General features: G+C 45.2%; 1 protein-coding gene and 2 pseudogenes across 1 annotated transcript in view; all 3 read right to left on the minus strand.

Annotated features, from left to right (window-relative positions):
- The window catches only part of MECP2 (methyl-CpG binding protein 2), a 68222-nt gene extending 59516 nt beyond the window's left edge, over nucleotides 1-8706 (minus strand). The window contains exon 1 of the mRNA XM_047847760.1: nucleotides 8563-8706. Within this exon, the coding sequence (XP_047703716.1) occupies nucleotides 8563-8624 (62 nt within the window). The 5' untranslated portion in view covers nucleotides 8625-8706. The remainder of the gene's footprint in view (nucleotides 1-8562) is intronic.
- A 3571-nt stretch (nucleotides 8707-12277) lies between these two features.
- LOC125159391 (10 kDa heat shock protein, mitochondrial-like) lies at nucleotides 12278-22298 on the minus strand (annotated as a pseudogene).
- A 3261-nt stretch (nucleotides 22299-25559) lies between these two features.
- Nucleotides 25560-26342, minus strand: LOC125159392 (protein SET-like; annotated as a pseudogene).
- Nucleotides 26343-27057: the final 715 nt, after the last annotated feature.

Below are 27057 nucleotides of genomic sequence, written 5' to 3' on the forward strand. Positions count from 1 at the left end.
AATTCATGAAAAAAGCAGCCTCCTACAAGAAACTTTTTCCTTAATCATAAGTTGTTCATATCCCTTCTCTAAGTAAAAAAATACTTCTCATTCCAAACCAGGATTCCACTTCAGTTTTAAGGTTATTTATTAGATTTAAATGATGCAAGCTGCAAAAAATTACACTTTTCCCCCTAAGAATATATTCACCAAAAGCCTGACTTTATTTTTATCAGCTATTACAGAAATGCTTCAAAATCATAGAAGAAAATTACCATTTTTATCAGTACACAACTTTTATTCCATCACAACCGAGATAGCCGAATATAGAACTGTTTCAACAGCAAAAAGCCTTCATCATAATTCAAGACAAAAATCAGCCCGCAATTACATGAGACAGAAAACAAACTATGCTTATGTTTCAGTCTACCCTAAGCTCTAACTTCTGTGTCAGAATTTTAAACACACACACATGCACACACCCTCTGGATTCCTCCTCGTTGATCCAAAACCTACTTTGTGAAGATCCACTATTTTCTTGAGTCTTCTGGAATGAGTGCTGCGGCCGCAGCCACTGGCACTGCAGCCTCTAGAGCCCTGCCCCAAGTCAAGGAGAAGGCAGCACTTGCAGGGCCCAATGCTGCCCCTGCCTGGAATATTTGTTGGGTGAATGAATAAATGATTATCTGCTGACAGGCTTGCCATCAAGTCTCACAAAGAAAAACTTCGGAAAGAGAAAAGTAAGAGATGTTTGTTTACTTGAAGTCGACATACGATAAAGGTGAAGACCAGATGACTGACTGAATCCCCACGCGGCTATGACACGACTGGCTAAGTGGGCTCTCGATCCCATCCTTACCCGATGCTCAATACAAAACCAGCCATTTTTATAACCATATGAAAAACAAAGGACAACTTACCTAGAAGATTCTTTTGTATATATCAATACAGTACATCACGTTTTTTTAGGAAGAAAAAATATATAGACGAATATTCACACGTTCTTTAAGTGGGAAAGGATGTTCTAAGTACAAAATCAAAAGAAGAAATCATAACAGAAATTGGATACGGCAACATGACAAGCAGAGAATCAAAAGATATATGACAAAGTAGGAAAACATCTGCACGACGACAAACAATATCCTTAATACAAGTTCTTACAAATCAACGTAAAAAGAAACATCCTGATGGAAGAATAAACGCAGAACATGAATAGGCAATTCACAAAGACCAAATACAAATGGCTGATGATTACTGAGGTTCAGCCTCAGTAATAACCCAAGGAGCACAAATTTAAAAGATGGGCATCCAATTCAGGGAGGGTATAGGAAGCGGTACTTTCTCAGACTGTCATGAGAACTGAGACAGCCATTTTGGAAGGCAATGTGGTGGCACCCATCAGCAATTCCAAGCCTAGGTAGCCGTTCTTCAAAAAGAGTGGCACACAAGGAAGTTCAATCCTGTAGTATGTTTAATAGCAAACCAGTGGGAAAACCAACAGGAGGACAATGCAGGACAGTAAGTCAGCACCAGATCACACTGCTACTTAACAGAAGTGAGGCAGAAAGAAACGTATCACATGGATTTGGATAGATGCGGACTATGTATGATATTATCCTCATTTTGTTAAAAACACAAAGAGTGCATATTTGTAGAGCCTGAGAAGACTCAGAAGGATCTACATTCATAGTGGTTACTCTGGGTAATGAGCACGGAGACTAACAGGGAGCTTTCATCTTTTTACACAGTAGGCTTTAAAATGGTTTGTTTTCCATAAAAGCATGCATTATTTTTATAATTTCTTAAAAAAGGAAAAGAAGGAAAATAACAAGATATCAAACACTTATCTACTAAACACAGGTTCTATCCTTGGAGAATTCCTTTCAAAGTTTCTTGCAGCTTAAGTGGCTGTGTCTTTCCCACTCATAAGTACTAAGAGATATTTTTTACATTTCTTAGAAGGAACTAGATAGAGTGACCACTGCCTGTTTTATAAAATCCATTCATAATCTGAGAAAAAGACTATTAAAAACATAAGCCATCCCCCAGGCCTAACATCTACCAGAAGAAACCCATTCACTGCCCATATGACATTTAGTCCACGCAATTTCTGAGACAATGCACAAAGCGCCAGCCACACAACTCCCACCAGCATAAATACGTGGTGCACAAAGAACGTCCTGTCAGCAGGGCCCAGAGTACACCCCGCAGCAATCAAGGAGAAATGACAATCTGAGTCACAGGATCAGAAGTGGAACCAAATTTGGGACTTGCAGGCAGTGCCAGGCTCTTCACTCCTTCACACCTTCTATTCTCCTCCACCCAAATCCCAGCCCTTTACATAGTCCCCAAACAGGCTGTGTCACGGATGTCCATAAAGCTTTAGACTGAGGCGTCCGAAACTACCAGAGAGACACAACAAAGTGCTACTGGGGGGGGGGGGTGTCTCAGCTGGAATTATAATGGCAGCATATGTGTAAACTCACATTTTTTCTTAAGGAAAAGAACGGAAAAATTCAATTAGTATGTTCTGCCTTACCACATGGAATGTTTGAAATCCAGGTGTCAAAACATCAAACGGGGAGTGACCACTGATTTTAAAAAAGCTGGAGATATTGAGCCTGACAGTTGAGAAATTAAGGAACCACTAATTTTTACAAAATTAAAGTCCACACGATGGTACCAAAGTAGCCCAAAGTGTGGCTGAGAGAGCACCTGAGTGTCAGACCTTGTCTGGCTTAGATCCTCAGCTTTTCAAAAGACATTCATTCTGCTCTAGAGTCTCAAGAGCCAGAGCCGTGTCTGGGTGCTCTCTTCAGTTCCCGTGCACACCTTATTAGCCATGGGCTCTGCTGCTCTGGGACAGCTTTCAGGAGGCCGTCCTTCTAGGGGACCACTCATCAGTCCCCATAACTGAACATGTTTTCCCACTGAGCACTAACACTGACCAGGAAGTCATTTACCCAAGACCAAAGCACACAAAGCACCACGCTGAAGACCGCTAGGCGACAGCAGCAGTGGCAGGTGAAGAGCTCAGTCAAAGGGCTCTCAGCTCAGCTGACCTGCTTCAAGGTGAACTGAAGTTGCAGATCACCAGTTCCGGCTCTAATCTGACGCCCGCCCCCAGATCACGCTGTGGCTACCAAGTAACCCTACCCAAACTGACCTTTCAGGGCTCAGGGAAGTGACTTTTTTTTATTATATGGCACAGTTTGGCACAGTTATATCTTTAGTCTTTGGGGTACTTTTATACTGTCCAAGAGTAGTACATCTTGTTTTTTTTTTTTTCCTTTTTTTTTTTTTAAAAACAGATGGCCAAACCAGGACATATACTAAAAAAAAAAAAAGGAAGGTTACTTACCTGAGCCCTAACATTCCAGCTACCATGGAATCCTGTTGGAGCTGGTCTACAGAAGCAAGATGTATTCTGGGGAGTCACATGTCACATCAAAGCAGGAACTGGTGAGTCTGTATTTTTATGGAGCCTAAAACAAAGAAAATCGTAAGTTGAAAGCCCCCATTGTGCTGCACGACCTTTTTCCCAGGGCTATTTGGGACATTCTGAAGATAAACATATAGACAAAGTACTATACTATTTCCCAGCTTACCTACTAGAAACAAAGGATAAACCGACTACTAGAACATAACACACATTACTAAAATAAAGATTCGTGTGTGTTAAAATCAACACTATCACAAGCCTTGTCACCTCTGAGGGACATTTCGACACTTTTATACAGCAGACCGTTAGTGGTGATCCCCAGTAAGTATTTCTTGTGCTATGTCATGCAGAAATACTCAGGGAGAGAACACATGTTCAACAGAACATGCAACATCAAAATGTCATCCCAAAAAGAACATGCAAAATCCAGAGGCAAAGTGTTCCCTTTTTCTTTTTCAAGCAGCTGAATTTGAAATGAGCTGCTGTAACATCGCTTAAAGGAGCTTTAACCCTGAGAGAGAGAGAGAGAGAGAGAGAGAGAGAGAGAGAGAGAAAGCAGCACCAACAGAAACCAAGCGCCCTGGGAGATCCAAAGCCCTCCTCCAAAATACGCACGTGTGCTTCAGAGCGATCCCTGTTAAGCCTCTCAGATCAGTAAATCGTGATGTTCAACAAACTAAGTTATTAATTCGATAGTTTCTGTTTTGCTTTTGAACATGTTCAAAAGACTTTTGTCATTACATTTTTTTCATCAATATAACCATCATTTCCTTGTTAAAACCTAAACCGCCCCACATTAGCTAATCTCTGGTACCCTTGCTGGCCCAAGAGCGGCACTTTTATCTTTAGACTAAAAAAGCCTAGAGCATACGACTTCGAGACTATTCACACAAGCAATTACTCATGTAATTAAACTCAGAGGAAGGGCAACACCAACTCAGTCTTTACCACTGGTCTATAACTACCAGGATACCACCTAGAATTATCTGTTGAGGTGCAGTGAGGCCTTACAATTCCCTTAGATAGTCAAGTCATAGAATGCTTTGAAATCCAGAAGTCAAGGTAACAGTACTACTCAGCTATATCATAAAAATCAAACTGGTACCCTGGCTGGGAGGCCCTGGCAAAGCCACAACTTCTCACAGCCACAATCTGTTTTTTACTTGTAAACTGAGGGAGCTGGACTAAGGTGCCTTCCAGCTCTGAAATTTTTAAGATCTTTGATTAACTCACGATTTCATGGAAAAAAAGAGCCAGCAAATGAAAGCAGGTAGACAAACACCCAATAAAGCAGTAATTTGTAGGTCTACATATATGGTGCCCCCAGCTCCTAGGCAAGGAAGACAAGTGAACCCTTCCTAAGGCTCGCTCCTGAGAGTTCAGACATCTGGAGTAACTGCAAAACAGCCACGGTGAGGACACCTTCATATGCCAGCAGACCCAACATAAGTGTGCCTTGAAGAAATTATAAAGGCCAAGGCTTTATTCATGAGAATGACCACCCCTCTTTTGCTATGGGAGTGGGGATACCCTGCCTGCTGCCAAATTCCCATTCAGTTCCCCCAAACACCATTACCTACCATCAAACATGGTAGAGCCAAGTACTTAGTAACGGCATGCGAATCAAGATTTCAAAAGGAAAAAGGTCCTTGCAGGAGAAAGGCAGAAGAGAACAGATAAAGGCATAAGAGCGTAACTTTTGTGTAAGTGAGCCCAAGGAAGAAAACATCTGTCCTGCTGGAAACAAGGTAAAGGCACAGTGGTGACAACGGCAATTTGACTGGAGAAGGCTGGTATAGAAAAATTGAGGACAAGGTCCTTCTGTTGGAACAGCAATAATGCTCTATGGAAGAAAACAGGTTGTGTCTGCACGCACGTCACCAAAGCAGAGGGTGGTGAAAACAAGCAGGTGTCCTGCTGTGCTCCCTGGAACTCACCACCAGTCTAGGACTGTGTTTCCCCCACCCGTCCAATCCCGTGCACTTAAAACACTACAGACACTACAGTTGATCCCTGAATAACTCAGGTTTGAACTATGCGGGTCCACTTATATGCAGATTTTTTTTCAGTACAGTCCTGTAAATGTATTCTCTCCTCCCCATGATTTTCTTAACAACGTCTTCTTTACTATCTATATCGTAAGAATACAGCATATAACACACATAACATACAAAATACGTTAATCAACTGTTTATGTTAATGGTGAGACTTCCAGTCAACAGTAGGCTATTAGTAGTTAATTTGGGGGGAGTCAAAAGTTATACGTGGATTGTCACCTGCATTGGGGGTGCGGGTCAGGGCCCCAATCCCTGCATCATTCAAAAGTCAACTGTAGTTACTACAAACGTGAAACATTTTCTGTGATTCTCTCCTGGTGACCACCACAGAGGTAGGTATTCTCATCGATAACTCAAGCAGCCTAGGACACACTGCTCCTAACCAATTAAAAGATGTCCACTGATATTTGCCTTTTGAAAAGATTACAGGTTCCAGGACACAGATTTATCATGCAAATAGTCCCAGGCAGATACATTAGTGGTGGAAACGGGACTGGAGTAAGGAACTAACAATTTTACCTCTGCTCTTCTCATTCTATGTCCACATGGGAGAAGCAGTATTCTAGTGGGGGTGACATCATATTGGACTTATCTAGCCAAACTCCACAGGGTGCCTCCCCACCATCTAGATTTGGCTACATAGAAACAGAGCAAAGAAGAAACAATGACTCTAACTGGAGACTGCATATAGAATGCAAAATTGTATTCTAACCCTCCCAATAGGGAAACAGCACAAAAGGGGGAGTACGGTTTGAGCACATCATGCTCTATCAGGTGAAATAAAGACTTGGCTACTCTAGGTTTCAAGCATCCCAGGCACATTTGTAACAACAAGAAATAGGACGGTGTGATAGGCCCCTAATAGCAAAAAAGCCATAGAGTCAAGCTGTCGGAATACAGAGTTCAGATGCCACCAGGCACTTTTCGAAGACACTATACTCTGGAAGCAGCCTGTGCTGTTTAGAAGGCTGGGGGTATGACGGACAGCTAACTGGAGGGGCACCCGAGGAGGCAAGCGCATTGCCAATGATGCAAAACAGAGTCCTCATCCTGTCACATCAGTGGCTCAGATGCACAAACCTTGGAATCTTTGTGTGTCTGTGGACAGGAATGTCCCTCAGTGTTCGGCCATGAAGCTGACATGCCACAAATCGGTGTCTGTGGCAACTTATTTAACCGACAGTACTCTACTAGATTGGCTGTGCCCCTTACGGTTCTTCTGTGTCCGGGTAAGAAAATAAAAGTGTTTCCTAGGCTTCTTGACTGGAGTTTGAAATAGAAGTTCTAAAAAAACCCCATAAATAAGCCTATTCCCTAAATCCTTGGTGGAAATTCCTAAAAGACCTAAAAAAAAAAAACCCAGACACCGTTTTTGTTTTCATAAGGATCCAGCATATTTCAAAATACCCAAGAGGTCAGCTTAATCTTGTTAACTGAAATCGCTGAGATCCAAATGAAAATTCTGGCCACGAACCCCAAATTTCTCCGCAAGTAATAACTGCCTGTTAACAACAGTCAATTTTACTACCATGGCACCAATAAGCTTCATTTTTCTAGTATAACAAAACACCTGAAACTTGTGAGAGTCTTCCAAAGTCTAAGCCACTCGGCATCACGCGCTGCTAGATTTGCTTCCACCATCACCAACCACCCCCCTGAATTCGAGCCTACCATCTCACAATTTGGGGTACTGATCCCACACAACAGAGACACAATGTGTGAATGGCTCTGCAGAGTCCATTCCTGTTCCTGGAAAAAGAACCAAAAGCACACATCTGCCTGACCATGAGTCAGGAATATCACTTTTGTGGTGGAGCCCATTTCTGCTGTGACCAATCCACAACGAACACACTCACGACACAGGCGACCACCACAGAGGTAGGTATTCCAGAGCAAGCTTTCCCAGGCTCGGGTCCACTTAGCAAGGTCATCAACGGTCTTCTCGGTGAAAGCAATTTTTTTTAGACTCTTTACGATGACATTAAGTCTTAAGGGCAAAACCCACAGAAACAATGCCACACCACGTAAAAGTCACCTGAGTTTCAGTCTGGGTGATTCAGTTATAACCAAACTAAAAAGGAAATAAACTTTCAGGGGCAATTGACAGGAACCACAGCGATGCGATTAACTTGCCCCCATCGTAATGATGATCTTGAGCAGGGCGCACTCCAGGACCATAGGAGCCGGTTACATACTATGTCCCACTCCACTTATGTAACTGGAAGATCTCCGGCGAAGGGGGGCGGGGAGGATGGGAGGGCGCTCATATTCTGAGGCCACGGAACCCCCCAAAGACCCTGGGGGCGCACTCCCACCGAAGAGCCTCTGGTGCTCCCTGACACGCAGTCCCCTACCTACGGCTCCTGATGGGAACTATAACCGCCTCTTTATGATGAGTTGTGGGACCAGGAACACAATGTCTAGTCCCTTTGGTGGGTGGACAATAATTCCCACCTACTTGCTCCTGCTAGAAAGAAAAGGAGATGGTGGACCGACTCGCTCGCAGTGGGGGCAGAAAGTCATGGAATGGGCGAGAAGGAGGGGGAGGCAAAGCCTGGAGATGGGGGTGAGAGCGCAGGAGCCCTTGTGGCGCACTCTCCCGACGGGAGGCGGACTGCGCACGCGCGCCGGTGGGGGGGCCGAGTAACGGCAGAGGGGGCGCGCGAGGGAGGGAGAGGGGAGAGCGCGATCCAGGGAGAGGCTGGGGCGGCGGGCGCGCGACGACGCCGCGGGCCCGAAGCCCCGAGAAGGGCACGACGCGCGCGCAGCCCCGACAGGCAAAACCCCGGCGACAGGGGCGCCCGCGGGCCCGGGGGCCGGGATGCGCGCCGGAGGCGGGAGGGAGGGGGGCGCCAGGCGAAGGCTGCCCTGGGAGACCGCGCCGAGGACGGTCACCGCGAGTGCGGGTGGCGGGCCGAGGGGGGAGCCGTCACCGGTGGCGGCGGGAGGGGGAGGGTAGAGAGGAGGGACGCCATCCGCCAGCCGTGTCGCCCGACCCCGCGGGCCCCTCCCGCGCCACGTCCCGCCCCTACCCTCCGCCCCCCGGCAAGGGTCCCCGCCCGCGGCCACGGCGGTCCCACTCACAGTCTCTCCTCCTCGCCTCCTCCTCCTCCTCCGCTCGGCGCGGCAGCGGCGGCGGCGGCCATTTTCCGGACGGCTTTTACCACAGCCCTCTCTCTGAGAGGAGGGAGCGCGCGCGCCGCCGACGCCGGGACCCCGCACGGCCGACGTCGCGCCCCGCCCTCCCGGGCGGCCTGCGCGCTGCTGCACCTGCGCGCCCGCGCCCCGCCCCCGGCGCCGCCGCGAGCCCGCCCGCCATTGGGTGCGGCGGCCAGGGTGGGGCGGGGCCTCGGCAACGACGCTACCAATTGGCTGGGGTTTGTGTCCATTCCGGCCAGGGAAAAGGGGGTGGAAACCGTGTCAAGCTCCCGATTGGTTGCCATCGACCGTCATTTGGGGAAAAGAGGCGGCTTGGGCGCGGAGGGGCAGGTTTAGTGGGAGGAATTTGAATATTAAGGATTAATAGGCCCTTGCGATGCTGGGGCAAGTAAAGGCCTAGGCTTCGCACGTCTTTTTGTGTGGCCCTTCCGGGCCGTTGACCCTCTGTACACAAACGCACAAACTGCGCTGCCACAAGAGTTTCACCGCACCCGCATTTTCTCAATATCGTCACCTTCAGTAGAAGCAGCAAAGTTGCCTGCCCTGGAGCCTGACGTTGTTCCAGACGAGGGACCTTCGAGGGACCTTCGTTTCAGGGGCCTACCCATTGCATTCTTTCATCTGAGCCTGCCTCTCATAGGATCAAGGAATAAATAACAAATCACAGCCCTGGCCTTCCTGAAACTCTGGTCGGAGAAGACGGTGCATGCCAGGACTGCACCGAGACCTGTCATTTTATCAGATGGTTTGCTGGAGGTGTGGCGAAGGGGCATTGGGAGCACAAAGGAAGCAGCACTTAGCTCTGCCAGGAGGGGAGAGGGAAGACTTCCTAGAGGAGCTGATTTGGGAGCTAAGATCCAGCAATTCTGTGTCAGAAAAAATATTTAAGAGTATGAGAAAAGTTTTATCTAATGGGATGTTCAGGACAGGACTATTTCTCAAGGCAACCTTACTCAGATTCCAGCCACCATCCAATCCATCCAATGCTCCTTGTACTAGTTCTGTGCTTAACAAGGAATCTTCTAGTTCTGCTTCTTCCCCCCCCCCCTTCCCACTTCATTTATTAAATACCTGCTGTATGCCAGGTTCTGGACTCACGGTACTGAACAAGACTGTAAACTAACATTCTTGTGGCAAAGATTTATACTAAACATGTAATACAATAAATAAGTATATAATATAATGTTACATGATGATAAGGGCTTTGAGACAGATAAAACAAGGGTGAAGGAGGAGCTATCTAGATATCTGTAGGCTTTTGCCCTCATTTTATTCCCCCATATGGATATCTGAGGAGAGATATCCATTTGGCAAGTTGAAAGGCCCTGCGGAGATACTATGCCTGGAATATTGGGGAGAAAGCTTATGTGGCTAGAGAATGGTAGGGTGCACAGTTGGAGAGGCAGCTAGAGCCACCATGGGAACTGGGATCTTCTGAGATGAGAAGCCTTGGGAGGATTTTGAAGTGAGAGTTAACATCATCAGATCCATGTTGTACGTGCGGTGTGGAGAACTTCCATGGAGGGACAAAACTAGGAGGAAAAGCCCAGTAAGGATGCCCTGACAACAGTCTAGGACAGGTGATCATGGCAGTAACTAGGGTGGTGGCAGGGGAGGTTCTGCAAAGTTGTGAGAGTCAAGCTATATTTTTAAAATTGGGCAGAAAAGATTGGATGTGGAGTATAGAGAAAGAGAGAAAACAGGGATGATTCCTGAATTTTTCACTGAGCAACTGAATGAAACAGTGCCTTTCACTATGATGGGAAAAACTGTAGGAAAAACACATTTTTGGAGGTATAGACCAAGAGTCCTGTTTTGGCCGTGTTAAGCTTGGAGCGCCCATTAGATGTGCAAGGGGAGATGTTGAGTAGGTGTTTGGGTTAATAACTCAACAAGTTCAGCATCCAACTCAAGAAGCTATCAAAGAAACAGCAGAGTAAACCTGGAGAAAATAGAAGGAAGAAAAATAAGGATGAGTAGAAATCGATGAAACAGAAAGAAATGATAGGATTGAGAACACCAGAAGCTGATTCTTTGAAAAGCTGGGGGAAAGAGCCAACCCTTTAACAGTCTAGCTATAAAGAGAGAAAAGTCAAATTATATTAGAAATGAAAAAGAGACGTAACCACAAATACAACAGCTTATACAACAGATAATAGATAAAACATACATTTTTAAAAGGATATTATGAACAACTGTATGTCGGAAAATTGGAAAGCATAAACAAAATGAATAAATTCCTGGAAAAGCACAGATTACCAAAACTGACTCTAGAAACATAATACCTGGATAGACCCTCTATAACCACAAAGAAATTGACTATATACCATATTGTAAAAATCTACCCCCTGCCAAAAAAAAAAAAAGAAAAAAACAATGAGCTCAGAGAGCTTTACAGATGAATTCTACCAAATTGTTAATGAATGGGTAATTCCAACCATACACCGAGGAAAAAACCTCGCAACTTATTTTATGAGACTAATATAACTACTATAATGAGCCAATGAAAGTGTGCCACAGGATGTGTAAGTACATGGAAAAATTCTAGCCAAATAAACAGAATCCAGTGGAATATAATGATATAACCAAGTTGAGATTTATCCTAAGAATGCAAGGATGGTTTAAAATTAGAAAATCAACCTTAAGAGATTTAAGGGGAACAAATTATATGATTATTTCAATAGATACAGGAAAAGTGTTTAATACAAGTGTAAAATACAACGACTACTTACGAGAAAAACAACAACAACCTAGACAGCTCTGAATAGAAGGCAGCTTCCTCAATCTGATCAAAGGTATCTATTAAAAAACTTAGCATAAACATATTTAATGGTGTGAAGTGGGGAAAAAAGCAAGAAATGGAACAGGAGCTATGGTGCAACATCATTCATGTAAAATAAAACACATGTATCCTCCTCTAATTCTCTTTTAAACCCCATCCTTTGTGTTTCACTGTGAGGAGAAAGAGCCATTAGACCTCGTAGAGAAAGACCTCAGCAAGTAATGAAAATCTGGAAAATGTGGGGTGCCCAAGGGGGCTCAGTTGGTTAAGTATCCGACTCTTGATTTTGGCTCATGTCATGATCTCAAGGTTCGTGAGGTCGAGCTCCACATCAGGCTCTGCTCTGACAGTGCGGAGCCTGCTTGGAATTCTCTCCCTCTCCCTCTCTCTCTCCCCCCACCCCAACTCATGCTCTCTCTCTCTCTCTCTCTCACTCACTGAAAACAAATATTTTTGAAAAAGCTGGAAAATGTAATTAAAGATTCAACTCACTCTGGCTACAAAAATTATAAAACAGCTGGGAATGAACTTAAGAAATGCCAAAAACCTATATTTAAAAGCTATAACACTTTACCGAAAAACATAAAAGAAGACCTGAAAAAAAAATAAGGAAGAAAGAAACTATCATACTCCTAGAAGGAGGTCGACATAATAAAGATATCAATTTTGTTGAACCATTCATTTATGCATTTTTATTTGGTGATGTTTATAACAGTACCCTAAACCTAATTTGAGAGACACTGGATGTCATTAGTTTATTATAAAAGAGAGCCATGAAAATTATCTACCTGATGAAAGATTTCACAAGTTCACTGGAATGGGCAGCTTCACTTGATGCCATTTCGATAATTACGTATTTCAGTCTCCATTCTTGCCAAGACTGTCTCCATCTCTAAATAAGAACCACTTGGGTGCCTTCACATTCTGGGAGAACTTGATCTCCAACTTTCATACCAACCGCTTGAATCTCTCCACCCTTTCCTTCAGAGCCCTAGCCAATGACCGTTGCTTGCAAGACTTTTCCTTGAGATTTTTCTGGAAGCACAATGCCTCCTTTAGTTATAGTTTTGGCTGCACTCCTTTCAACCAAAAGCCGGTCAAAGAGGGGAAGAAACTCTCTGAACGCCTGTCCTGCTTTGACTCTGGCCGCCACAGCGCGAACTCTGCTTTGGAGCTGCCGCCGCCAGAAGGTGTCAATTCTTCAGGAATTAATCTGGAAATTTTTTTCCCAAGTCAAAATCGAGGAGTTTTTGTGGACTGGAGCAAGTTCACTCAAGATTGGGAAGAGTAAGTGTACAAGACTAGAAGTCAAAACATTTTTGAAAGAGAAAACCAATGGAGAGGGTCTTGCTAAATACCTTAGTTTCAATAAATGAGGCTTAAATAATCCAAATGCACTTTTACCATTGAAAAGTAGAAAAATATACTAGAGTTTTCAGTATACACTTGTGGGGGGGGGGGCGCCTGGGTGGCTCAGTTGGCTACACACCTGACTCCTGATTTCGGCTCAGGTCGCAATCTCACAGTTTGTGGGTTCCAGCCCTGCGTCGGGCTCTGCGCTGGCAATGCGGAGCCTGCTTGGGATTCTCTCCCCCTCTCTCTCTGCCCCTCCCCATCTCTCACGTGTGTGTGTGTGTGTGTGTGTGTGTGTGTGCTTGCGTGCACTCTCTCTCTCTCTCTCTCTCTCAAAATAAACAAACTTAAAAAAAATATTCACTGGTAGAATTAAAAATGTGTCATTTAAAACATTGGGTTATACTATTTTTTAAATGGGTCCCCTCAAAATTCAGACTGTACAAGATAAAAACCAGGAAAACACAGTATGAATAGCAGTTGACAGAAAAACAACAACCAGAAGGATTTTATCGATAAAACAGACAGAGCACCAACTTCTACTCAATCTGTCTAAAACTCCCTTGAACTGATAAGATTGTATATATTTTTTAAAAAGCAAATGCAAAATGACACTAGAAAATAAGAAGGGTAAAAACAGACGGTCCAGAGTTTTAGAGCTAGCATCTCAGATGATACCACAAAAAATTGAAAACATAAATTTGTTTCAAGTACTATGGGACATTTCCCAAAGTTACTTATGAATTAGACTCCTCAAACCAAAAGTCTCAGTCAATTCCAAACTGTAGAAAGCGTGCAGTCCAGTCTCTGGCAACAATAGAATAAAATGAAAACTTAGAAACAAAAGAATGGGCAAAAGTAAAACGAAACGAAACGAAAACCACTCTCTGCTTGGAAGTGTTAAGACAGACTTCAAAATAGCTCTCTGGTTAAAGGGGAAACAGAAACCAAAATGATAAGCTCTTCAGAAACGACCAACTGTGACAGTTCCACGTATTAAAACCTAAGCTGTGTGGCCAAAATGGTCATCTAGAAGAAGTTAATAACCTTAACTACCTGTACTAAAAAACAGGAAAATAGGCCAGAAATGAATAGACTTCGATACATCATGGTCACTCTCGTGCGTGCCCACACGCAGAGTTTTTCCTTCTTGACCCAAAGAAACTCGCTATAAGAACAGTATTGAGGAACAGAAAGAAATAAACCCATCAAAGTGAAGAGAGTGTGGCGAAGACGGGAGGTTCTCCACAATGGGCAGATTTCAAGTTTTTTGGAAAGCAGGTAGGAATTAGTTGAAAGAAATAGGCGGGAAAAAATCGAGCCTAGCATATGTGATAAGGGAGCTACAGAAGACGTGGGAGCGAGTTCACCCGATGTAAGACCAGAGAGTAGGCTCTGAATCGGCAGGCCTGTGGTACAAGGGCAAAATCAAAATCAATGGGACCAGAGAGTGGGAATGTCCCCTCCTCCTCTCTACCGGATAGCCGGGCTGACAGCTGGCGGAGGCCCGCAGGAAAAATACCCGACAGTTCTCTAAAGAGTTTGAACGAAATGTCTGTAGAGAGCCAGGGCTGCCAGCATGGATGTTGGCAACTCCTGGGCAATTTTATCCTCATTCTAGCATTTGCAGAATGCGAACACGCTTCTTTGGCTCCCCGTCCTACACAGAAGAGTCGTAGCAGGAAAAACACACCTATTTGCCCTAAAGCAGATTAAATCCAAAATAGCTACCCAGCCCTTCTTTATTAAATTTAAATCAACCATGAAGGATCATCAGAAATTTTAAGGTCTTCAACATTAAAAATAACCAAGTATAAGGGCACCTGGGTGGCCCAGTCGGCTGAGCATCCAACTTCAGCTCAGGTTGTGATCTCACAGTTTGTGAGTTCGAGGCCCACGTCGGGGACTGTCAGTGTGGAGCCCACTTCGGAATCTCTGCCCCTCCCCTGTGTGCTCTCTCTCTCTCTCTTTTCAAAAATAAGTAAAATTATTTTTTTTTTAAATCAAGTATAATCTGTAGGGAAAAATGAGCTCAGAGGAACCCCAGAAAATGCAGGTAACATATGGAAAAATTTAATTAGCACATTCAGAGAACTGAATTTCAGAGAAACTATTGTATCCACAAAACAAGAATAGAATAGTATGTGAAAGGAGCAGAAAACAAGGGGCACCTGGATAGCTCAGTTGGTGAAGTGTCCAACTTTGGCTCAGGTCATGATCTCACAGTTCATGGGTTTGAGCCCCACACCGGGCTCTGTGTTGACAGCTCAGAGTCCGGAGCCTGCTTCGGGTTCTACGTCTCCCTTTCTCTCTGCCCCACCCCCGCTTGCACTCTGCCTCTCTTTGTCTCTCAAAAATGAATAAACGTTAAAAAAAATTTTTTTAAAGGAGTGGAGAACAAGAAAGAATTATTGGAAATTAAATGTGATTATTGAAGTTCAAGTTTCAGTAGAAATATCAAAAGGCAAAACTGAATAAATCTCCCAGGAAATAGAACAAAACAACACAGATGAAAAAAATATGAGAGGAAATATAAGGACTTCAAAGAATGATCTAGGAAGTCCAGCAGGCAACTAACAAGAGTTCTTGTAAGATAAAACTGAGAAAAAAAGAACAGGAATCAGAATAAGTCACATCAGACTTCATTACAACACTGGATGATAAAAGACAATAGGGCAACAAGTTTTAAAAAGATAATAGGTAATAGGGTGATGCTTTCAAAATTCCAAGAGAAAATGATTTTCAATTTAGAATTCCAGCCAAAATATCCATCAAGTGTGACAATGGAATTAAAATATTTTTAGATACGGAAGGGCTAAGAAAACTCACCTCCCAAATATACTTTCTTAGGAATCTACTTGAGGATGTTCTCCAGCAACACAAGGGTGGAAGCCAAGAAAAAGGAAAATGTGGGATCCACAAAACAGTGGATCTAATCCAGGACCACAGTGATAGGAAATACTGGAGATGCCAACTGGGCAGAAGGCCTGATTGGCAATCAGCGTGGATTGGACTAGGAGAATGGCAGGCCCTGGGAGAGAGGACTCCAAGAATTGAAAAAAGAAAGAGCGTGGGTATGTGAACTCAATGTATTAGCTGTTGCGATTGGGAGTTGGAAGAAAATTGAATGCGACGATGGTAATTAGTACGAGAAAATAAGGAAAAACAACTAGAAACAGCCCTAGAAACAGGATGAAAAAAGAACTTATGAGGAATTTACAATCAAAATAGGAAAGAAAGCAAAACATATCATAAGTTTACCAACCGATGGTGCATAAGAAGAGACAAATAACTCGATGCTGAAACAAGTCTTTCCTGATGGCCCAGGGCTCACCAAATTTGACTTATACAAGGGAAATGGAATCCTAGCATGTCTCTTCTTCAGCTGGCATCAAAATATATTTCTGGGAATGCCAGATGCTGCAGCCACTCTGGAAAACAGTATGGAGGTTCCTCAAAAAATTAAAAATAGAACTACCGTATGACCCAGTAATGGCACGGCATTTATCCACGGGATATGGGTGTGCTGTTTCGAAGGGACACTGGCACCCCCATGTTTATGCAGCACTATCAGCAATAGCCAAAGTATGGAAAGGACCCAAATGTCCCTCGATGGATGGATGGAGAAAGAAGATGTGGTCTATATAGACAATGGAGTACGACTCGGCCATCAAAAAGAATGAAATCTTGCCATTTGCAACTACGTGGATGGAACTGGAGGCTATTACGCTAAGTGAAATTAGTCAGAGAAAGACAAGTATCATATGACTTCACTCATAGGAGGACATTAAGAGACAAAACAGATAGGGGCGCCTGGGTGGCGCAGTCGGTTAAGCGTCCGACTTCAGCCAGGTCACGATTCCGCGGTCCGTGGGTTCAGGCCCCGCGTCGGGCTCTGGGCTGATGGCTCAGAGCCTGGAGCCTGTTTCCGATTCTGTGTCTCCCTCTCTCTCTGCCCCTCCCCCGTTCATGCTCTGTCTCTCTCTGTCCCAAAAATAAATAAACGTTGAAAAAAAAAAATTTAAAAAAAAAAAAAAAGAGACAAAACAGATGAACATGAGGGAAGGGAAACAAAAATCATATAAAAACAGGGAGGGGGACAACACAGAAGAGACTTACAAATATGGAGAACAAACTGAGGGTTACTGGAGGGGGTGTGGGAGGGGGGATGGGCTGAATGGGGAAGGGGCACTAAGGAACCTACTCCTGAAATCATTGTTGCACTAGATGCTAACTAATTGGGATGTACATTTTAAAAAATAAAAAATTAAATTAAAAATATATATTTACATAAACATCATAACGTATATTTGTGTCTTTGGTTTTCACCTGGTAGAATCAGCCTATGCACAAAACGCAGAATGACAGGCTTGTGTGGCAGGATGGGACACGGCCCCCTTCTCCTTATGTGTAGCGTGAAGGGTTGACTCAGCAGGCCCGTGTGCTCCTGAGAGAGGCCTTGGGGAACCCCTGCCGCATCAGATTTGATAGTCATACTGCTCTCTTTAGTTGTTTGTAAGTATAAATAATACACTCGAACCTCCTGTGCTGTTAACTTTCAATAGAAATGTATCTTTGACCACTCGACAGCAGCTTCACTTTACCTTTGCGCTGTCGGAGCTAACATTTACGTGTCATCCCGATACAGGTGAAAAGATAATCTCCGAGAAGTAAGAGAGTGGAGGGAAGGGGATCAGAAACATTGGGCTCTGAAGGGGTCCGAGAAGTGATGCCCATTGTTTCCCCGAGTGTCATGGAACGTGACGATACGATTCTAGGGCTCATTGGAGTAACTCTGCAAGATGGGCCACGGAAACGGTGACTCAACGCATTGATGAGACAGCACAGCTCTGCTACTGAAAGAGGCAATTGATCAGTGGGACTGAGAGCTGCCCCGAAGAGACCCGGACACCCTCGGGACAGATGCCCCTTTCCCCCTGTTTGTAGAGCCCTGCTTAGATTCTGGCTTCCGCTCTTGTGTGCCTCAGGAAGAAACCCTGCTGTGGGAAACTGTGGGGGCCACTAAGCTGGGTCTGGCCCGTGGTAAGTTCCGGCAAGTCCTCTGGGGCCTTCTGGGAAGCCACAGCCCCTCTCTCCTCCTGGGCTGGGTTGGGTCTGGAGGTGACTTCTGAAGCAGTGGCGACAGCTCACTGAGGCATCAGGGATGTCTTTAGGACATGTGGTTAAGGGTTCCCCTGTGGTTAAGGGTTCTGTTGCCTACATCACAAGTTGTTTGTGACCCTGGGGGGCTTATGGCCCTTCTGTGAGGTCTTGGAGGGATTAGAGACTTCCTCGGTATCTGTTATTTCCCAGTTTGGGCTTTCAATTTCGTTTTCTTTTTTTTTAATTAAAAAAATGTTAATATTTATTCATTTTTGAGAGAGAGAGAGAGAGACAGACAGACAGACAGACAGCACGAGCAGGGGAGGGCAGAGAGAGAGGGAGACACAGAATCCGAAGCAGGTTCCGGGCTCCAGGCTCAGAGCTATCAGCACAGAGCCCGACGTGGGGCCCAAACTCTTGAACCCTTGAGATCATGACCTGAGCCGAAATCCAGAGGAGGAGGCTTAACCGACTGAGCCACCCAGGCTCCCCTAATTTTGTTTTCTTTTGTATTTTTTTTTTTTACCCCTTATGTAGGTTGGCTACTGTTTTATCTTTTTGTCTTGTTTTTGGGTTCTCAAAGAACCAGTTTTGAGATTATCAGTTCTCTGGTTTCTCTGTGTACCAGCTCAGTACTTTCTGTTCTCATCATTCCTGTTTTCTAGGCATTTGGCAAGTTTTCTTTGACTTTTTTTAACGAAAGATTTTTTTTAAGGGAGTTAAAAAAAATTTTTTTAATGTTTATTCATTCTTTGAGAGACATAGAGAAAGTGTGGGTGGGGGAGGGGCACAGAATCGGAAGCAGGTTCCAGGTTCTGAGCTGTCAGCACAGAGCCCAACTCGGGGCTCAAACCCATGAACTGTGAGATCATGACCTAGGCTGAAGTCAGACGCTCAACTGAGCCACTCAGGTGCCCCTTAAAGGGAGCTTTAAATTCTAAGGGTAGGCTTCTGTTTTGTTTTCCATTTTAGTTGCTAACATTCTATTCCAACAATGTGTTCATATTCTTTTCTGTTTTTTGAAATTTCTTCAGGACCCTTTCTGGCTTAGTATGCGGTCAGTGGTTCGTCTCTCCCTTCCCTCTGCCAAGATGCCCAGCATGGGCTTTTCCTTATTGTGGTCTCAAACTGGCTATTTTAGGCATTAAGGTCCTCCCAGGAAAACAGAAACCACTTCAAGTGAGGGCATTGAATGCCAGGAAAGGGTCACCTAGGACTACTGGGAGGTTAATGTGCAGGCAGCTTAGAGATCCACCTGGATAGGAGATCACTGCCATTCCTAGGGCGGAATCAAGGAGGGCTCCTGGTGAGAGCTGCAGCTGCCGCCCCTGAGACAAAGAGGAAGAGAGTCCCCTTCCTCCTCTTCTCTAGTCTTGCTCATGCCTTCCATGATCAATCCCTGCCAGAAACCGGCTAAGCCCCAAGCCTGGGAAGGGCCGGCAGCAAGGCCTCTCCCCACAGGGTGAGGGAGAGGTGAGCAGCAGATCTCAGGACAAACAGGCCCATGGGTGAACTTTAAAAGCCTAGGAAGTGGGGGCGCCTGGGTGGCTCAGCCCGTTAGGCGTCCAACTCTTGGTTTCAGCTCAGGTCACGATCTCATGGCTCATGGGTTCGAGCCCCACATCGGACTTACACTGACAGCATGGAGCCTGCTTGGGATTCTGTCTCCCTCTCTCTCCACCCCCGCACACACACGCTTTCTCTCTCTCTCTCTCTCTCTCTCTCTCTCAATAAATAAATAAATAAATAAATAAATGAAAGTTTAGGAAGTAAGTACACTCTTCCCTCCTCCTTCTCTGCCTGCTTCTCTGGTGAACTTTGTGTTTACGGCATTGCTTTCAGATCTTCTAGTGCTTTTATTTATGCCTTTAAATAATCCAGTCAAACCTTTACTACGCGACTGATCAACACTGAACGATATCTACTGACAAGGGCAACTTTTGTCGAGAGCTCAGGGCATCGGGGAATCTTTCTCCCACCTCTCCTCCCTCCATGCTTGCTTCCGTTCTCTGACTTCTCATTTCTGTACCCTCGCGGCTCTGTGTCTCGCGGTTCTCGGTCTTCACGGACAAATGTCCCGGCTCATTTGAACAGCCCGTGCACCGGCTGAACTCCTCAGAGACCGGTCTGCTCTCAGCTGCCGCTCTTTGAATCAATGGAAACAGCAATATTAGCGTCTGACAGAGGGGAATTTGGAGAATATTCAGTGGCACCCACACAGTCTCCGTGTACGTCAATAAAGGGAGCACGTTGCCGTCAAGAAGCCACTGTAACGAATGCTTACGGACAGAGCAGGATTTCACTGAAGCAGAGCTTGCACAATTTGCTGGAAGTCCCTAAAGAAATGGGCGGAAGTAGGACAGTCCTATTCTTGGGGCAAAACAAAGAGAAGGACACAAGTTAGCATTTTGTATTCTTTTACGGGATGACGAGTCAGGTTGTCAGGAGGCAGACGACAGGAGTGAGGGGACGGTTTAGGCCAGAGACTTTACCAGGGCTTCCGCGAGGACGGCAAGGCGGGACAGGCCTAGGAGTCTAGAATTGACTGATTTGAATAGTCTCAGTAGGCCCTGGGCTATGGGGGGGTGTCTCTACTTGCCCGACACCCGACCCTGGGATGATTAAGGCAGAGGAACAGAGCCTGCTGTGCTGTAGGGGCCAGCTAGAGGCTGACCTGACCCGGATCGGCTAGTTTGCATACCACAGACACGCTCCTGGCTCTAGCCGAAGAATTGGCCGGCCACAGGAAGGGCAGTGTCTCCCCGGCCAGAAAGGGGTTTTTTTGTCTGTCCGTTTTTGGATGTCAAAACATCATAATACACAGAAAATTTAAAAATCTTTCCAATAGAGCTGGCTAACACTATACGTTTTTTTTAACGTTTATTTACTATTGAGAGACACAGACTGTGGGCAGCGGAGGGGGCGGAGAGAGGGGGAGACACAGAATCCGAAGCAGGCTCCAGGCCCTGAGCTTTCAGCACAGAGCCCAACGCGGGCTCGGACTCACAAACTGCAAGATCATGACCTGAGCCGAAGTCGGTCGCCTAACCAACGGGGCCACCCAGGCGCCCCTACTGGCTAACACTATAATCTGTGACACTAGTTGTCTACGTAGCAAACTATGCGTCCTGCGTAAAATAGCGGCAGTGCTGGCCTGTGCTATGCCTTGGCTCTCCTTCCCTTCGGGCACCTATTTCCCCCCAGTGTTATCGAGTCTGGACACATGTTAGCTTTCGTCCCCTGCACCGAAAAGTGAACGCCATGAGGACAGGGCTGCGCCTTGTCCTCTGCTCTCTCCGGGGCCAGAAAAGTGCCTGGCCCACAGTCAGCGCTCAAATGTCAGGTGCCCTAACAGATACATTCCCCAAACACACTTGTGTCCCTAAAGCCTTTGTTGTCAGTGTCAAGAAGGAACTAGTAGCTTCATCAGACTTCTTCACTCCGCTAGCTCGGGTCTAGAAGGATGCACGGAGGCAGTGTTGCAAGTCTGGACAGGGTGACAGGGAAGGCTCACTTGGTAGAAAGGCACGAGAAGGTTGATGAATATAAAAGCTGAGTGATAAATAAGGAGAGGGCAAGCACATCATTGGAGAGAAGCCGGACAGAGTTTCTGGGCCGGGGTCTGGCCTCACCCTCCCTGGGAGTTCTTTTCCGGGGAAGCCAGTGGGCAAGGTCATGAGTGACCATTGGGAAACAGGGCTCCCCAGATGGGCATCCGGCAGGGCTGGGATGGGGATTAAGGACCGCATATGTCTGTCTTTTTTGTGACACTTTTCCGATCTAGACTGGCCGCCCCGGACCTGGAACCTGTATTCTGCCTTTAGATATCAGTGATAATTTGTCTACTCTATAGAAGTCCCGGCTGATAGTGATTTTCCTCCAGCATCTAGAAGGATGCACCTGTTTTCACCCACGTGCTGGGCATTCTGTGGGCCTTCAGTTCTGACAGAGTGGCTACAAGCTCAGTCCCACCCCAGTTCCCCGGAGAAGACACGGCTTACGCCGCACCTGGAGGCCCGGATCTGGGTACGGAGGAGGGGTCTCCACTCTGAGCACCCAGGCTGGAGACATTCACAGGGTCTCCCTGTTCCAGGTAGAATTTCAGCACCCTCAGCAGGTGCAACAGGGCGGACGTCCTTCAGAGGGATGAACGAGAAGGAAATCGAGCTACACCCGTGCGGGGGAATGCTACTCAACGACAACGTCAAAGTAATCATGCTAGCAAAAAGAAGCCAGACACAACAAGGGTCTACACTGCACAATTCCATTTATTATAAAACCCTAGAAAAGACAAAGGAACACGTAGTGACAGAAAGCAGATCGGTGTTGCACAGGGATTGGGCTAAGGGGAGTGGTGAGAGGGGGGATTCACAGACCAGATGGGCACGAAGAAGCTTTCGGGGGTTCTGGCTATGCTCATCATCCCGATTGTGGTGGTTTTACATGAGTAAACAAGTGTCAAAATGTGCCAAATTGTATACTTTAGACAACACCCTTTGATGTATGTAAGTTCCATCCGAATAAAGCTGTTTGAAATACAGTGCATCAAATATACTGCACGGTTGAAAGGACAATCCTGAGGTACACAGCCGTGTCGCCACCTCGAAGCTGAATAAATCAACACCGCCAGGTGCCCGTCCACAGCTACCGGCTGTCACTCCAGCCTGCGCTGTTGTGATAGTCACTGCCTCGTATACATTAGTTCGTGTCTCTCTCCTTTCACTAACCTTTATGTTTATGTTATTAAATATAGCCACAGTTAATGGATTTTCATTCCTGTATGATATCCCTAATTTTTTTACGTTTATTTATTTTCAACAGACAGAGCGGGAGTGGGGCAGGGGCGGGGGGCGGGACACAGAATCCGGAGCAGGCTCCAGGCTCCGAGCTGTCAGCACAGAGCCCGACGCGGGGCTTGAACCCACAAACCGTGAGACCATGACCTGAGCCAAGTCGGACGCTTAACCGACTAAGCCACCCGGGCGCCCCCTTTTAAAAATTTTTTTTAATGTTTGTTTATTTTCGAAAGGGAGAGAGAGACAGAGTGCAAGCAGGGGAGTAAACTTTAGAATCAGCTTGTTGTATTATGATTTTGATAGATATCGCATCGAATGTGTAATAAATCCACTTGGAGAAAATTGACACCTTTAAAGTATTGACGCTTCCAGTCCGGCCATGTATGTGTCTCATTTACTTAGGTCTTCTTCCTTAACGTCCCTCATTAAAGTTTTATAACTTCTTCCACAAAGGGCTTGCAAATCTTTTATAAATGTATTCCTAAGTGTTTTTTTTTAAGTAGCCTTCATGCCTAGCGCAGAGTCCCAATGCAGGGCTTGAACTCACAACCCTGGGATTGTGACCTGAGCTGAGATCAAGAGTCGGATGCTCAACTGACTGAGCCACCCGGGCGCCCCTATCTTGTGTTTTTTTTAATGCTATTGCAGGGGCGCCTGGGAGGCTCAGTCGGTTGAGCACCCGACTTCAGCTCAGGTCACGATCTCGTGGTTCGTGAGTTGAAGCCCCACATCAGGCCGTCTGCCGTCAGCACGGAGCCCGCTTCGGATCCTCTGTCTCCCTCTCTTTCTGCCCTTCCCCTGTTCATTCTCTCTCTCTCCACATTGAAAAAATATATAATGCTATTGCAAATGGTGTATTATTTTTTCAAATTTCATTTCTGAACTCTTCGCTCCCGATAGAAATATAAATAATTTTTATATATGGATTTTACATCCAGCAACCTTGTTACACTCTCCTCGTAAGTATAATAATTTATCTCTAGATTCTTTGGTGTATCGTAATACACATCAAATCACCGGTGAATAATGACAGCCTTCCCTCGCCTTTAGCTTTTACTTATTTTTCTTGCCCTGACTGGAACGGACATTACAATGTCAACAAAAGTGGCGACGGTAACGAGCAGCCTTTTCTTACTTCTGATCTCCAGGCAAAGCTTTCATTTTCTACCACTATTTTTATAGGGCTTTTGTGAAGGAAGCTCATTTTAATTCCCAGTTTCCTGAGTTTTCTTTTTAATGAATAGTAGACATGTTATCAAATGCCCTTTTTTTTGCACCTAATGTGATGACCATGTAATTTTTCTGCCTTAACCTATTAATGTGGTTGATTACAATAAATTATTCTCTCTTTTTAAGAGGGATTCTTTTTTAATTTATTTTTTAATTTATTTATTTTTTTTTACTTTTGAGAGAGAGAGAGAGAGAGAGAGAGAGAGAGAGAGGTGGGGAGGAGCAGCGGGAGAGAGAGACTCTCAAGCAGGTTCTATGCTCAGTGAGGAGCCCGGCTCAGGGCTTGATCCCATGAGCCAGTATTATGACCCGAACTGAAATCAAGAGTCAGATACTCAACTGCCTGAGCCACCCAGGTGCCCCAATAAATTATATTCTCTTGTTAAACCAACTTTGCACTCCACAGATAAATGCAACCTGGTCACCACGTGTTATCATCTTTAGATGTTGCTAATATTTTGCTTGGATTTTTTTCATCTATGCTCACGAGTGAGCTCGGCCAATAATTTTCTTTCTTGTAATGTCTTTGACACATTTTGGAGTCAGAGTTATGTTTGCCTTCTAACAAAATTGTATCATTTTTTGTTATTTTCTGAGAGAATGTGTATAAAACTAGAACTGTTTGTTCTTCAATATTTGACAGATCTTGCTGACAAGGTCATCTGGGCCTGGAGTTTGCTATAGGGGGGATATTTACTGGTAAAAATAATTTTATGATTATATGACTACGTAGGGTTTCTGCCTTTTCTTCGTGTGTGTCCACATTAAGTTTTATTTTAAAAAAGCAACTGTACATTTTAACATTTTAAACTGAGCATTATCTTTCCTTTTCAGTGAAACAAAAAAAAGTTTTTTAAATAAACAGGAACAGGGGCGCCTAGGTGGCTCAGTCAGTTAAGCATCCGACTCCTGATTTCCGATCAGGTCATGATCTCACAGTTTCTGAGTTCGAACTCCGAGTCGGGCTCTGTTCTGACAGTGCAGAGCGTGCTTGGGATTCTCTGTCCCCCCCCCCCCCCCCCCCGCCTCTCCCTGTGCGCTCCCTCTGTCTACTCGAAAATCAATAAATAAACATAAATAAATAAATAAATAAATAAATAAATAAATAAATAAAAGTGTCATCTTCAATTGCAAGGATATCTGTTAAACATCACAATTAAACATGCCAGAGGAGAAGCCATGTTGTCAAAGTGCCCACTTAACCCACCCAAATATCTCAAACCCACCCTTTGTGGACCTTCTAAAACCCTATTCTCTAAGGGTTTTCTTCTTCTTCTTTTTTTTTTTAAGAGACAACAGACAGATACATGTTGGTAAATGCTAACTGTCCATATTCTCCCAGAGACACAATGTCATCTCTGAGCACAATATACAGAGAAAGGAGGGGACAGCTAGGATTATACATACTATTGCACAGGGGCCTCGCAGCCTTGCATTTCCGGCAGAGCTAGGGGACCAGAAGGGTTTTCTTTTCACCCACAGAGCAAGCACAGTGTGTTGATTCCATACACTTTGCGTTGAGACAGGGAGGGGTTAAAAATAAATTTGGAACAGAAAAGCAGGGAGATTCTTTTCCCATGCTGTTCTGCTCCGTGTTATTTCCCCCCAAAATAATTTGAGAACCGTGGTACAAAGGGAGAGAAAAGAGACTTCAAAAATCAGCGTAAGAGGAGGGAAAAAGAAAAGACAGCAGCTTGCCCCCCGGGGCTGGAGAACAGTACAAAAGGTCCTTTCTCCCTGTCATGGTCATCTTCCACTCCTTTCCCTCCTTCATCATCCGTATCGGGAACCAAGTAGCGCTGTCAACGCATTTGGCCAAATAGCATCTTTGATGGCCTCTCGTAACTCATCTGCCCTCTGGTCCCTCACACGGTCTCTCCCCGCTGGCTCTACTCTGCGTTTGACTCGAACGTTTCATCAGATTTCCACTTGATTTTCGTGGACTTGGAAGATGGGTCACCACTCTCCTTCAGATGGAATTCTTTGGCGAGAACTTTATTTTTGAAATAAGGGTTTTCAGCAAAATAGAAATCTATTCTGTCGCCTGACTTAACATCTTCAAATTCTGTCCCCTCAACTCTTGTCAAATAACGCAGTGCCCTTCATCCTCCTCCCCAAGAAGCACACACTTGTGGATGGCTGATGAACATCGTCACCCCCAAACTTGGGATCTGGGCGATCAATTTTGACCGCTTCTGAAAACGTGGTTGGCGGCGTTTGTTACATTTCGATTCTACTTCCAAAACGGGCTCCCTAGCTTCTTCATTAAGTCTGTCTGTTTCATTTTGTACCTCATCAATATGTTCAACTGCTTCTTGTTGTTCCCTTTGTCCCTTCGGCACGTGCTGACAGGTGGACGTCTCCTCCAGCTTGGGGGCGGGAGGTAGTCTTTATTTCTTTCTTCCAGGCGGCAGGAGCGACGACTGGGATTTGGGGGCCATGCTTCGAGGACAGTCCACGAAACAGGCGCAGACGCACGTGTGGAAGGAGCTCTGAATACTCTGTCTTTTCTTGAGTCAATACTGGTCATTGTTTTTTTCTTGGAATTTGTTCATTTCAACAGCGTTTTCAAATGTTATTATGATCCCGAAGCTTCCACCTCCGCCAGGCAGATCTGCTTTGCCCCCTGCTCTACCGATCATGTCACCATTCTGGTGACAACAGTCCAGATTGGTGTCTGAAGTGGGAACGACACGAAGACCCCAAGTACAGTGGGTAAATTTTATTTAAACTTAAGAAAAAAATGGAATGTCTCCCAACCTAAGCAGGACTTTTTCATGAGAAATAAACTGGACTTTCTTCCACTGTATTTCTTTCTGTCTTTTTTTTTGGGGGGGGGTGCTTTCCTTTCCTTTCCTTTTTTTTTTCTTTTTCTTTTTCTTTTTTTTTTTTTGTTTCAGAGAGAAAGAGAGCAGGAGGGGGCAGAGAGAGAGAGAGAGAGACAATCCCACTGAGCGTGGAGCCTATCTTTGGGGCCTGTTTTTGGACTCAATCCCACAACCCTGAGATCATGCCCTTGGGAAAGTAACATGCTTTACACCTATGTAAGAAGTTTGTCGACACGTGCCTCTTCCGCTGCAGCCTGTCCCTGAGAGCTGCACCTTAAGGCAGCCTTCTCTAGCCGGCTGCCTCACTGCCCTTTGCTTATACGTCTTT

The sequence above is a fragment of the Prionailurus viverrinus genome, unplaced genomic scaffold (assembly GCF_022837055.1).
Source record: "Prionailurus viverrinus isolate Anna unplaced genomic scaffold, UM_Priviv_1.0 scaffold_49, whole genome shotgun sequence".
Lineage (NCBI taxonomy): Eukaryota > Metazoa > Chordata > Mammalia > Carnivora > Felidae > Prionailurus > Prionailurus viverrinus.